Source organism: Aphis gossypii, chromosome X, assembly GCF_020184175.1.
Source record: "Aphis gossypii isolate Hap1 chromosome X, ASM2018417v2, whole genome shotgun sequence".
In the NCBI taxonomy this organism is placed as follows: Eukaryota; Metazoa; Arthropoda; class Insecta; order Hemiptera; family Aphididae; genus Aphis; species Aphis gossypii.
The window spans coordinates 38567209-38580153 of record NC_065533.1 but is presented as its reverse complement, the minus strand read 5'-3'; the positions used below and the strand labels follow the sequence as shown (position 1 = coordinate 38580153).

General features: G+C 27.9%; 2 protein-coding genes and 1 long non-coding RNA gene across 3 annotated transcripts; 2 read left to right on the top strand and 1 right to left on the bottom strand.

Moving 5' to 3' along the window:
- LOC114125749 (uncharacterized) lies at window positions 1-3640 on the top strand. Its single transcript, XR_003592540.2, has 5 exons — window positions 1-165; window positions 283-394; window positions 612-716; window positions 2710-2849; window positions 2930-3640. It is a non-coding gene; the product is annotated as an uncharacterized LOC114125749 (long non-coding RNA).
- Window positions 3641-8215: 4575 nt separating this feature from the next.
- Window positions 8216-9131, bottom strand: LOC126552181 (uncharacterized). The gene has a single exon (XM_050206846.1). The coding sequence runs from the start codon at window positions 9042-9044 to the stop codon at window positions 8232-8234; it is 813 nt and encodes a 270-aa protein (XP_050062803.1). The 5' UTR covers window positions 9045-9131; the 3' UTR covers window positions 8216-8231.
- A 476-nt stretch (window positions 9132-9607) lies between these two features.
- LOC114125740 (uncharacterized) lies at window positions 9608-11731 on the top strand. Its single transcript, XM_027989508.2, has one exon. The coding sequence runs from the start codon at window positions 10066-10068 to the stop codon at window positions 11578-11580; it is 1515 nt and encodes a 504-aa protein (XP_027845309.2). The 5' UTR covers window positions 9608-10065; the 3' UTR covers window positions 11581-11731.
- Window positions 11732-12945: the final 1214 nt, after the last annotated feature.

The following is a 12945-nucleotide window of genomic DNA, read 5'->3' as shown; positions in this document are numbered from 1 at the left end:
TGTTATTTTGAAGTTTGAACTTCGAAGTAAATTGAATATTTTCTATTCTATTGACTAATAAAATTATTAATTTCAATTTAAACATTATTATTATGATGTACATGTACTAGAGTAATAAGTTTATTTGCCAAATCCGGCTAACAGATTTAAACATATTCTGTATCTGTAAGTTTATTTAATATAATAGTATTTACGGTTGTGTTCACTGCAGTTTTTTTAAGCCATATTGTATTTTACTATGTTAAATTTATTGTATAGAACTTACTGTGAAATAATTTTTAGGTACATTATTGACAATAATGTAACGAGGAGTAAGAAAATCTATTGGAAAAAAAATTAAAACGCATATTACTACCTACAATAATCACATTCAAATCTTCAAAACGTCAAACAGGTAAATTCTAATTGCACTATTCATTGCATACTTTGTTTTAAGAATAAAAATATTGTCAATTAGTTACTATTTTATACTGATCTGCTTCTGTGTACACTTTTATACTATTTAGCACTCCTATAATATTTGTTTATTAATCTACCCATAGTAAAGAAAAATATTTGTGTACACATGAATGTATTTACTTTATCTTATTCAATAATTAAATATTTTTTAGGTATTGACACGTTATATCAACTGAATAAATAAATCAGATACCTTCGATATTCTAGCAACTATATACATTCTAAAGGAACTTGGATCTAATCTACCTTCAGTTGAAGTAAATATTTTTAAAACATATATTATTTTGAATATGATTTTTTCGATTTGTTTTTTGAATAGTAACTTCCATGTTAACCAACTAGCAATAAAAGTATTAACTGTTAATCATCATAAAATATTTTGATGTATTTAAGAATAATTCATTTATATTTAGAAAAAATACAAATACCATTATCTGACATAAAGTAAACCAATTAGCTATGATAGGTACACAAAATTACAAGAACCTAAAGAGGTACACAAATTTACTTACTATTAATTGTCAAATTAACATTAACTTAAAAATAAAATGTCTAACTTGTCTCTGTATCAGCTATTATTACAAAACCAATCACAAAATTAACTCTTTTGCTAAAGTAATGAAATACATTTTTTTTCAAAATTGTTTTTATATATTTTTTTCTTCGATATTGTTTTGTTGGTATAATTTAAACCAAATGAAATGGCAATAAATACTTCTAAAAATTTTTTTAATTATAATAACTAATAATTTGTATCATAAGTAATTTAATGCTTATAGTTATACTATAGAAGTTGTTCGCGCTAAACAATGTGTTATCGTGGGACAATGGTCTGAGCGACGACGACACCGTTTTAATTACCTTCCTTCCTCTTCACTCCACTCCGTCCTTTATGTTTTAATTGTTTAATTATTATAAGATTATTATCCTATCTACCTATATATGTTTATTTTCTTTGGTTCTTATTGTATTATTTAATTATTGGTCGATTTTGCCGTTGTATATTATCATGTTCTTTCGTATTAATTTCTTATTTATTATTATTGTTATTACTCTGCGACCAACGCCCTTATTATTACTATTGTTTTTTTTCGTAATTATTACGTACTTTTTACGTACGTTTTTTGTTCTCTCTTCCGCTATTACAGCATATTTTGGCTTATAGTTATTTTTTTGGTTTTTGATATTTTTGTAAGTCACATTGAGCGCAATAACTTCTGTCTTACTATTGTTATTATTCTTCCGTGATCCATCAATCACGGATTATCTATTAACTGTGGAGACACAAAATAAAAACCTCATTCCTCGACACACTTCGTAAGTTGCTTTGTCACATTATCACTTCATTCATTCATCCACCATAGCCAACGTCTTCCGACTACTGTGTGATGCTGTCCCATCATCACGTAATCACCATCGAGATTGTCACCGCGTAAGTCCGCCAGCAACTAATACGTTGTGTGAGAGGCCGCCCAAGTCGTCGAGTTCGATAGTCCGTCCACTCAATTCACTGACCATCGTCGTACCTGGACTTCAGTAGTATTAAGGTTAATTTTAAGTTGTGTCCCTAGTTTGTAAACTCTGTGATCATTGCACCAGATAGAATCGACCAAGAGTCCTCCCAATAACTAAACTGTTCCCCTCCCCTTCCCGTGATCTCCACTTAATTCCCTCGTCGTAGTTCGTAGTGCATTTCATATGCCTACCCATTTATAATAAGGCGACGGTTATTAAGTTGCCTACCCATGCCCCGCAAAAAACATTATTATTATTTTATTCGCTCTCGGACGTCACCGAGTGGTCCTTCAAGTAGCCCTTATAGTTGAACGCATACAGAAGTGATTGTTATAGTTTATGATAATTAAAGTCCGGATTTATATTCTCTAGAGACCTCAGAAATATGCATTTATGGTCTTATTTTGTAGGAATATACCCTAAAAATTAAAAAATATTCGAAAAAAAATCTAAACATTTTTGGCATTTTAAATATAAACAAAATAAATTGAATGAAAAATACTCGCACTCAGACCACAACAAACGTAAAGAAACAAATAGGACTAATGTATGGTTCATTCACGAACATTTACTCCATAACAGATTACTACTGGTCCTTATAGTGCGATAGCTTTGTGCATAATATGAGAAAACGACTGTCAAATTACATGGACTATAAACACATTATTTTTTTAAAAAAAAAAATAATTTTTGTATTATAAAATACATTTTTTATAATTAATTAATTTTTTGCAGGAAATAAAAGAAGCCACTTGAAAAATAAAACATGAAATCAAGAGCTTTTAATTTTATCAAAAAATTATAGAAAAATGAAGAAAGTCAAGAGGGCAACAGAGTTCTTGTCATTAAATTAAAAAAAAAAAAAACATGCAATGGTTAGTTAAAATTAATATTATTCTGCTTAATTCTTGAATATTATGTATCACTAATTATTGGTAATTATTAATTTTTACAGGTTTAATGGAAGGTTAGATTAAAAGTAATACACTAACGCCCCTGGTGTTTAATCTCTGGAAATACACAATTAATCATGTGTAATCAAATCAAATATAGTATCAAATGTAATCAGCCAATTGTTTAAAATCTATTTTGATTTAAAGCCAATCATTTACAGTTGAAACATGTCCTTTGTATATTATAATTCGAAACATAATGTTGTTGATTATTTCAATCAAAATAGCATGATCAAATGGAACCTCTAACAAAATTACATTATTATATACATTTTTTTCATTCTAAGTATTAACTATATTATATTTCAATTTATTACTATTTTAGTATTATGCATATAATTATGTTTAACATATTAGAATTTGTTAAATAAACATAATATACTATATAATTGAATAATTGTGAATAATTATAAATAAATAAAAGCGAATAATTTAGATATAATGACTTAACCATTTTAAATTAGTTATATTGGAACTTTATAGTACACTACAACATCCTTAAACATTATATGGACAAAAATAATTAATAAGTACCTATTTACGAAAAATTAGGAATAATCACAACTTGCTATATGGGCCAATATCCATAATAATATATATAATATATTCATGTTAATTATGAAATTGACTTACATTGTTTATCAAAATTTTGATTGTTAACACATTTATTATAAATTACTTTTTGCACTGTTCCCTCTTCCATTCATAGATTTTTTTCTTGTATTTTAGTTTTAGTAAAAATAAAATAATCAATATATGTAATTTAACCTGTTATGAACGCTATTTAGTGACATTACAAATTAATGATTATTGGTAGGCTTTAATAAATTAGGTAAATTTTCATGTATCTAGGTGTTACGAGGAAAGAGTTAATCTTAAATATTGTATACTCTTAACTTTGTATATTGTGATTCTGTACAGTTTCCAGAAAACTAATTTCTACATTAAATCAAAAACAAAATAAATAAAATTATTTAAACTTTGGATATTTGCTTAGCTTGTGTAAACAATTTACAACTCAGAATTCTTTTTTATCATAAAATTAGTGAAAGACAAGTATATAGATACTAATTTTACAATTTTGTATAAGTTGCATATTAATTAAGTTAATTGCTCAGAATTTTTTTTTTTTGTATACAATGATGTATAATTGAATTCAAATTTAACTCATACATTACAGTGACTTATTCCTCAATAATTACACTCTATACCTTCCGTACAGCAGAGCGGCGATCTACTTTCCTTCTCCTTTTATAAATTAGTTTTAATGCAAGCGGACTCTCTAATAAACCTTACAAAAATAAAAAATATCAAAATTATTTGTTACACCAAAATATTTTAAGATGAATTGTTGACAAATTTGGATATTAAGCAAATTAACAACTATAATTGTTTAATTGTATTTAAATTTAAAAAAAATACTATTTATAGAAACCACCAGTGCAATTAAAATGTATCCTTTTTATTCATATTAATTTTCATCAGTTTTTTAAGTTTTTTAAGAAAAGTACTAAAAAAATGTAACAATATATTCCTTTATTATCAATCTAATTAATTACTAATAGACAATGTCACAATGACTACAAATAATGCATATACTATTGTTAATTAACATATTTTTTTTAAGATTACTTCAATTCTATTCTAGTATATTTTTATACATACATATTATATGACTTTTTGTTTTTGTTATTGAAGATTTAAATTAAAATTTATGATTATATAAGTACCTAGTTAAATAGTAAATATTAATTAAATACTTATACTACTGGTTTTAAAATAAAATAGATCAAGGAAAAAAAGACAAAAATGTAAAACACATTTTTAAATTATATTGGTAAAAATATTAAATTTTGCAATACCTATTAATTAATTAATATTTTTAGTGATACCTTTATTTTTACTTTTTTTAAAAATAACTTGTATGTAGGTAGCTATGATTTGTGTATAGTAAAATAAACTACTTTTACTACTAGAAATTCTCTGTGAAAACCTTTTTATACTTTCTTTTATCTATTTAAATTGCATTTTAACAAAAATAATTATACCTTAATTATTATTATGTACATGGTGCAAATTATATTTATTTATTTGTCATTATTAGAGAAAACCAAATGTAGTCTGTTAACATCTTGATGGTCACCATTGTTACCAATTATTTTTAATAATCTGATGCTAATTTTTAGAAATAAAAATTTTAAATTCAACAAAAGTAGTAATAAAAAGTTTTAAAAAATACACTTATAATACAGCCAACTGGAATTAATACTAAGGACTACTTTTTCCAAAACTAACTATGATATTATTAGAACATGTTTAAATATTTATGTTGTTTTTTTTTAAGATTCATACAAACACTATCAATCATAATATAATATACTCAAATATAGTAAAATATATGGTCACAATTATATCTATAATTATAATTAATGAGTTAGGTATAATGTATGTGACTAATATTAATAAGTAATAGATAAATACTAAGATCTCTATCTACATTAAAATAGTATAGGACTTATAGCCTATAGAAGTAAACATAAACGGGCGGTAGCATATTATGTTACCGTATAGTACTATAATATAGGTCTTAGATCACGTACTATTCTACTAATATAGTGACTAGTGAGTATTGAGTAATATTTATATAGTATAATACAAGTACTAACATGGTATATATGATCTAAGGTATAGGTACTGTCTTATTGACTTTATTTTCAATCATCATGACATCATTACTGACACACAAAGCAAATAATACACTCGAGTCATAGAACAAAAATAATTTATTTCTAGGTCTGTGTAAATGCGTAATGCAGTAGGTATCTAATCAGTTTATATAATATAGTATAATATATAAATATACATATAATATAGTTTATATAAAAATAGGTTTGAAGAATATCCCCATAATACACTTCGATAGTTCGGCTAAAATTATAATAACAAATACCATTACCAATTACTAATTCCAAAAATACAACACCATCAAAATTATGTTTAAGTATATTCCATACACTTCATTTTACCTTATTTTTATTTATGACTTATTATTGAGTATTGACGAGGGCATCTTATACCTTTCGAGTTTCGATTCCTTAAAATTAATACCTAATATTAATGTTACAAATAGTCAAGTAGGTACCGAATTCCTAAGTATAATGATTTAAGTTAGGTACCTATGTAAAAACCATGAGTAAACACTTCTTGACATAATAATTAATATAACTGCCAACTGGTATGTCATTTTATCATTAAATACCTGCAATTAATTTGAAATAAAAAATAAGGTTTTTATTCTTTTGTAATTATAGGTGTATTATAAATTATAAAAGACCGGATTTTGTGTAGCAAACACCTAAAAAACGTGCAATTAAAATGTTAAAATGTGCAAAATCGTGCAAAAACAAAATGTTTATTATAAGAACAGCAAAGTATATTTTTAATGCTATTTATTTTTTATTATATTATTATTTATTAGTAAGCACTAACTATTTTAAGTATTATATTAAAATACAAAATATATTTATTTTAAATAAAATAATAATAATACAGGTACTGATTTACAATATTTAATTATAATTTGTCATCATGTACATTTCCTGACTGTTGTATTATCGTAAATTGTACATAATAATATATCTACTTGGCTATTTATATTAATTATTTTGTATAATAAGTTTCGTTTTTACTTAATAAAATTAATATTACTTAAAAATTCATAAAAATAATCCTTATTATAAAAGTATACGACCAGTTAATATCTTAGATTACACTTTGTATTTCAGTATTAAATTTGGTTAAACCATAAGTCCATATTACCTATTACTTTTTAATTAAAAAAGTAACTACATACCAATTACCAATTAGTATTTTTTTTTAAATGTCAATGAAGGTTAATAATTATGTTGTCAATATATTATAAGCTAAGAAATGACAATAAAAAATATTTAAATATATAAGATATTTATTTTAAGATGACGTCGTACTCGCAGTGTTGTCTCCGTCTTACACACGTACGACATAGCAAATTTTCGTTCACCAGTTTCAAAAGATGCTGTTAGTTTTTATATTACAGTGAATTGACCTATTATATAATTTGAAGATAACATTATTATCTAAGGCCCCATGTAGCCTTTTATTGATGTTATTATTTTTAAGTAAGTTATGATCATTTTAAAATGTATGTCGTACGTGTGTAAAACGGAGACAACACATGCGGGTACGACTTCCTCTTAAAACTAAAAAATTAAGAAAAAAATAATTATTATTAATTGTATTAATATTTAGTATTATTATTCATTTTTACATTTATTTTAAATAAAATTAATTTTCCATATCCCTAGACACTAATTTAAAATTACCTAGTGCAGAGTGCCAGTTAAAAATTAAATTCTTTGTCAAATAAATACAAATGTAATAATAAATGTATTACAAAAGTATTGCCATACACGCAATAATGCCAATTGCTCATTACACCTGTGCAGTGTAATATATTTTTTTATTATTATTATTTAGAAATCAAAATAAATAGTTACAAATTAACAAGTTTAACAAATAGGTACAGTTTTGATTAGGTACCTACTTACTGTAAGCTAAAAACTTATGTTAGAGGTAGACAGCTATTACGTTATTTACATTTACTGATAAAATAATGCAATTAGGTAATTTCTTAAAATATTAAGTACAAATATTACATACAATAATTATACATAGGCGAAACCAGACGATTTAGGACAGACTAAGTAACGAATACGAAAAAAAAAAAATAAAAATTTTATCTTTTTAATTTTAATTGATTTAAATGAATCTAGGAAAAAAACGACACGGTAAAAAACGACACGGAAAAAAACGTCAGGTAAAAAACGTCATGGTAAAAATCGACACGGGTAAAAAACGTCATAGAAAAAAACGCCAAAATGTTTTTTTTCTTCTAAAAATCACAATTATAAAATAAATATTATACCTAAATAATAGTTTTTTAAAAAAAAAAAACAACAAATATAGAATATTATAATTATACAGGTATAGTAGTTATATAAAAAAAATATATACCAATATTGTATGGTATATTATATGCTATAGCATTTAGTCAAAAATGTTGTTTATCTAAAAATCACAATTATTGTTTTTAAGTTAATTAATAAACGAAAAACGTCACGATTATAAGCTAGATTATAATATAAGTAATATAGTACCTATAATATCATTAGTATAGTAATGTATAAAATATGTTATGTTAGAAAAAAAAAGGTATTATATCTAGTATTAAACAAAAATAGTCAAAAAATTTTAATTAATTTAAAATTAACAATATCGTATAGTATATGCTATAGCCTTTAAAAAATTTGGGATATCTCTTTCTCCATTTGAATATTCTTCACATATATTTTTTAATTTATTTTGTAATTCTGCATAAATCTTCGGTTTCCTTTTTTTTGGTAATGTCCCCAACGCACTTTGAGCCAATTTTGTTTCGTCATTTGCCACCTCCAGACGGATTTTCGTTATTAATACCCATATACTGGGATGGCAATGACCCACTAACTTTGAAAATCTATTATTCCATCCCTCAGTTTCATTATTAGTCCGATTACCGTCGTTTAATGTTATATTGTGTACATTCCATACGTGAGGTGGAAATAAGGGTGGACAATTCCGCAAGCGTATGCAATTCTCTTGTGTCGAATTAATTCTTCTGAATGTTCCGGTCACATAAGTGTTGTCAAAATATTCTAATATAGCTGAACCATTTTCTGGCATAATACTTTTTAAGTATACCATTCCTTCAGCTACATCACATAATGGTAAAAATGCTAATGCATCCAATTGTCGGCAAAATAGAGAAAATTCTTCGTCTGATTTATAATCATTTATTAATCCCATTTTTTGAAGTTGACGATGTGTTGCTTGAGTAAGGTGATAAAAACAACCATTAACTTCTACGTGTTCGCCTATAACTGTTTTTATTGCATTGATAACCGCTTTTTCAAAATCTACATGTACGTACATCGGGTCAAGAAAAATATTCTTTTCTGCACATTTCTCCAGTAAACAGTTTAACATTCGCTCATAAGTAGACTGGGTTTGAATTGTGATTTTTAGATAAAAAAAAAACATTTTTGGCGTTTTTTTCTATGACGTTTTTTACCCGTGTCGATTTTTACCATGACGTTTTTTACCTGACGTTTTTTACCGTGTCGTTTTTTACCGATTACCGATTTAAATTCTACTGATTAGTAAGAGTCATTACGATACTATGATATCCAGCCAGAATTAACTATTAAGTCAGACCGTTTCCTGACTGTCCTGATCCGTAGTTTGGCCTATGATTATATTATGTTATGTTATATTATGCTTTATGGCATTCTGCGGTCAAAGGATCAAAGAACCGTGTGCACGGAGGCATGACAGAACGGCATGTGTTTTTTCATTAAACGCGCATGGAGGTAGACTCGGCAGAGATGCAATTGGGCAAAACGGTGGTACCAGATACGGACAAAAAAGTCGGAATAGTGAATACAGAATACGGTGAAAGCGACTTACACGGGACAAGAGCGACACTCGCCAACACTACGAGTAGCAAGGACGCGGGGGATCGTACACAATACGACGCGCACGCGCACGCCACACACGCACAACGCTAAGTATGATAGTGGTGATATGCGCAGGGCACACTGAGAGACACTATAATAATAATAATAATAATAATACTAAATGTGTGAGATATAATCATGGTATATTAGTATGAGAGTCGTTTGCTCGTTTATAGGATCGTCGACGTCGGTTATCACGGACGGAAGTCGTCGCGAATAGAAAAAAAAAGTCGTAACGTTCCGCGATTCTACAGTTGTCGTTGTCCATCTGTCTCAGAGTTTCCGTAATAGACTTCGTACCGTTGTTCGATCTCGCCGCCATCGCCGCCGTCTGACGGACACATCAGTGTCTACCGCACGGGCGACCGATTTGGAACGGACGACCGCGGCGTCGTCGGTGGGCGACGCGACATCCGCTCCCGGAAGACATTTTTATTTCGAGTCTCCCGTTTCGCGTCGGACGGCCGCCGTTCGTTTCGTTTTTTTTTTCTCTGCAGGTCGATCGAGCCGTTTCTAATAAATGACCTGTTCGGATTGACGTAAAAATGGGACAAAAAGTGAGCAGCCTTGGCGACGTGTTGTCTTGGAAGAATGCCGATTCGTCGAAAAACAACGATGGGTCGACGGTGGTGACCAGAAACAGCAGGCGCTCGTCCGTCCCGGCCGCAGCCTCCGCTCCCGTTTGTGCGGTGCACGGCGTGCCAGTTACAGGAGATCAGCAGCATTCCGAGAACATTTACGTTTCCAACAATGACGCTCCGTCCTCATCCGGCGGTGACCTAAACATGAGCGGTTGCGAAGCGCCAGCAACGGCTTCTGATGTAGATGCGGTAACGTCCAAGAACATGCAGCCGTCCACGTCGAAAACCTCAACTGGTTCTAAGAAGCTCAACCACTGGGTGTTGCGTTTCAACTGCTCTCGTCCAAAGTCAAAGAGTAAGTACTATAATCCAACTGAATATGTTCCCGAACCAAACGAAGACATTATCGAGACTCCCACGAATACAGATAGTAACCGCATGGAAGATAATCATCATATGGATGCTGGTGATGTGGTAGAGCCTCAGCTTGAGCCTCTGATTGAACCCCGGATTGAGTCGCGGATTGAGCCTCGTATCGAGCCGAGGATTGAGCCTCGGATGGACCCTCGGCAATTATTAGCTAGCATTGATCGCGAGGAAGCTTCAATATTCCAAGATATGCGAGACTTTGGAAATACTTTTAATGTTTATAACTATGATGAAAGTCGCCACAGTGAATTGGTGTTGCCTTCATTCGATGAAGAATTTGTAGATCTGGAAGGACTGTCTAGAGACACTTATATGAACGAAGATCTTGATGACAAAGCTTACAAAGAGCGAGCCAAAGAAATCCAAGAGGGTATTGAACCACCACCAGGATTCAGGCCTGGGTTGCACATACAATTGGTAGAATTTAGTTTGCCCAAAATGACTATAGACAATTTAACCACATTGTTCCATAGAGCTGCAATCACAGCTTTAACTGCACCACATGATATGGATGATAGCCAACGAATACATACATCCATTGACTATATTCACTACTTAGTTCCTGATCTGCTTCAAATCACCAACTGCTCATTTTATTGGGGTAAAATGGACAGATATGAGGCAGAAAAATTACTTGAAAATAAACCTGAAGGCACCTTTTTACTTAGAGATTCGGCCCAAGAAGAATATTTGTTTTCTGTAAGTTTCAGGAAATATGGTCGATCTTTACATGCACGAATTGAACAGTGGAATCATCACTTTAGTTTTGACTCAAGGGATCCTGGTGTTTTTGCATCATCTACAGTTTGTGGACTAATAGAACATTATAAAGATCCTACTTGCTGTATGTTTTTTGAACCAATGCTGACTATACCACTACATCGAAATTTTACATTTTCTTTGCAACACACATGCCGTGCAGCAATTTGTAGTCAAATTACATATGATGATGTCAATCAGTTAAAACTTCCAAAATTATTAAAGTCGTACTTAAAAGAGTATCATTATAAGCAGCGTGTAAGGGTACGCATATTTGATTCAGAAAACTAATTTCTTTTTTTTTTTTAAAACTCATTTAGTTATAATTATATTTTATTTCAATATCTCTAGTTATATGAATAGTTCTAACATTATAATTTTAATGCTAGATAAAATGTTAATTGTTTCTTGTTTAAATAAACAAAATTGGTACTAACATAAATTCCATCACTTGTTTTCATACCTACCTACCTAAATGTACTTGTAAATTACTGCCTGTTTTAATTAATTAGTTTTACAATATTATTAATTTATAAATAATACTTCAAATTTTTTTGATCACTTACATTTAAAAAAATCATTATTATTCAAATCTGACTTATCTTTATCTAAATGCTTTAAATGGTCAACTAAAACGTTTTATACTTTAAAATAAACTAATTACTCAATATTGAAAAATATTAACAAATTATTACTTATTTATTTTTTGTTATTTTCATAAATATTTTCATATTTAAGTTTTGATGGTAAAGATTTACCCATATTATAATCATTATTATTTTTTATTTATACCTAAGTAATAAGTTTTAAAATATTATAATTTTAAATTTAAAAAATGTGTAGGTATAGTCCCTGAAATTTAATATGTATATATATGAAGCAAGTTTATGTATGTATAACATTTTAACATGACATAACATTTTGTGTTATGTATTAATTATTTTTTAAGGAAATATCTATGGTTTTAAGTTTAATGATGTAATTGACTTAAAATATCGGCATTATCAATATTTTTAATATTAATAGTGTTAAAATGTTAATTAATTTTTTTTTTAATTTTTTACATAATTATCGTTAAATTTGAATATTTGATTAAATATCTATCTTGCACTTGTGAAATATTAAAAGTATATTATACATATATAGGTGTAAGAAAGTATTTTCATGTTTTATAATATTTTTTAAAACTAATTTCTAAACCAATTATTTAAGCATTTCATAGAATAATATTGTTAATCATATTTACTATTATTATAATTTATCTGATAATTTATAATAATGTTATTATTAGTATTAATATTTTATACAGATAAAATTTATCAATTTATTGTTTAACAAGTTAATACCTATTTATTATACATAAAAAATATTTAGAGTATTTGCATAGGTCTAATATGAAGTTTGTCACTATAAATATATAATAATTTTTGTGATATAATTTGTACATAAATGTCATACTTTATTATTATTGTTAAAAAATATTTTTGAATCTTGCCAGTTAATAATATTTTCATCTACCTAATAAAATATATCTATAATGCATTTTGAAATATTTTGTCAATATATTATAATATTTAATTGATCTTATTCAAAATGTGTTACCTGTATCTATAAATTAATTGTTCAATGTTCATACAAATATAATAATGTTTAAAA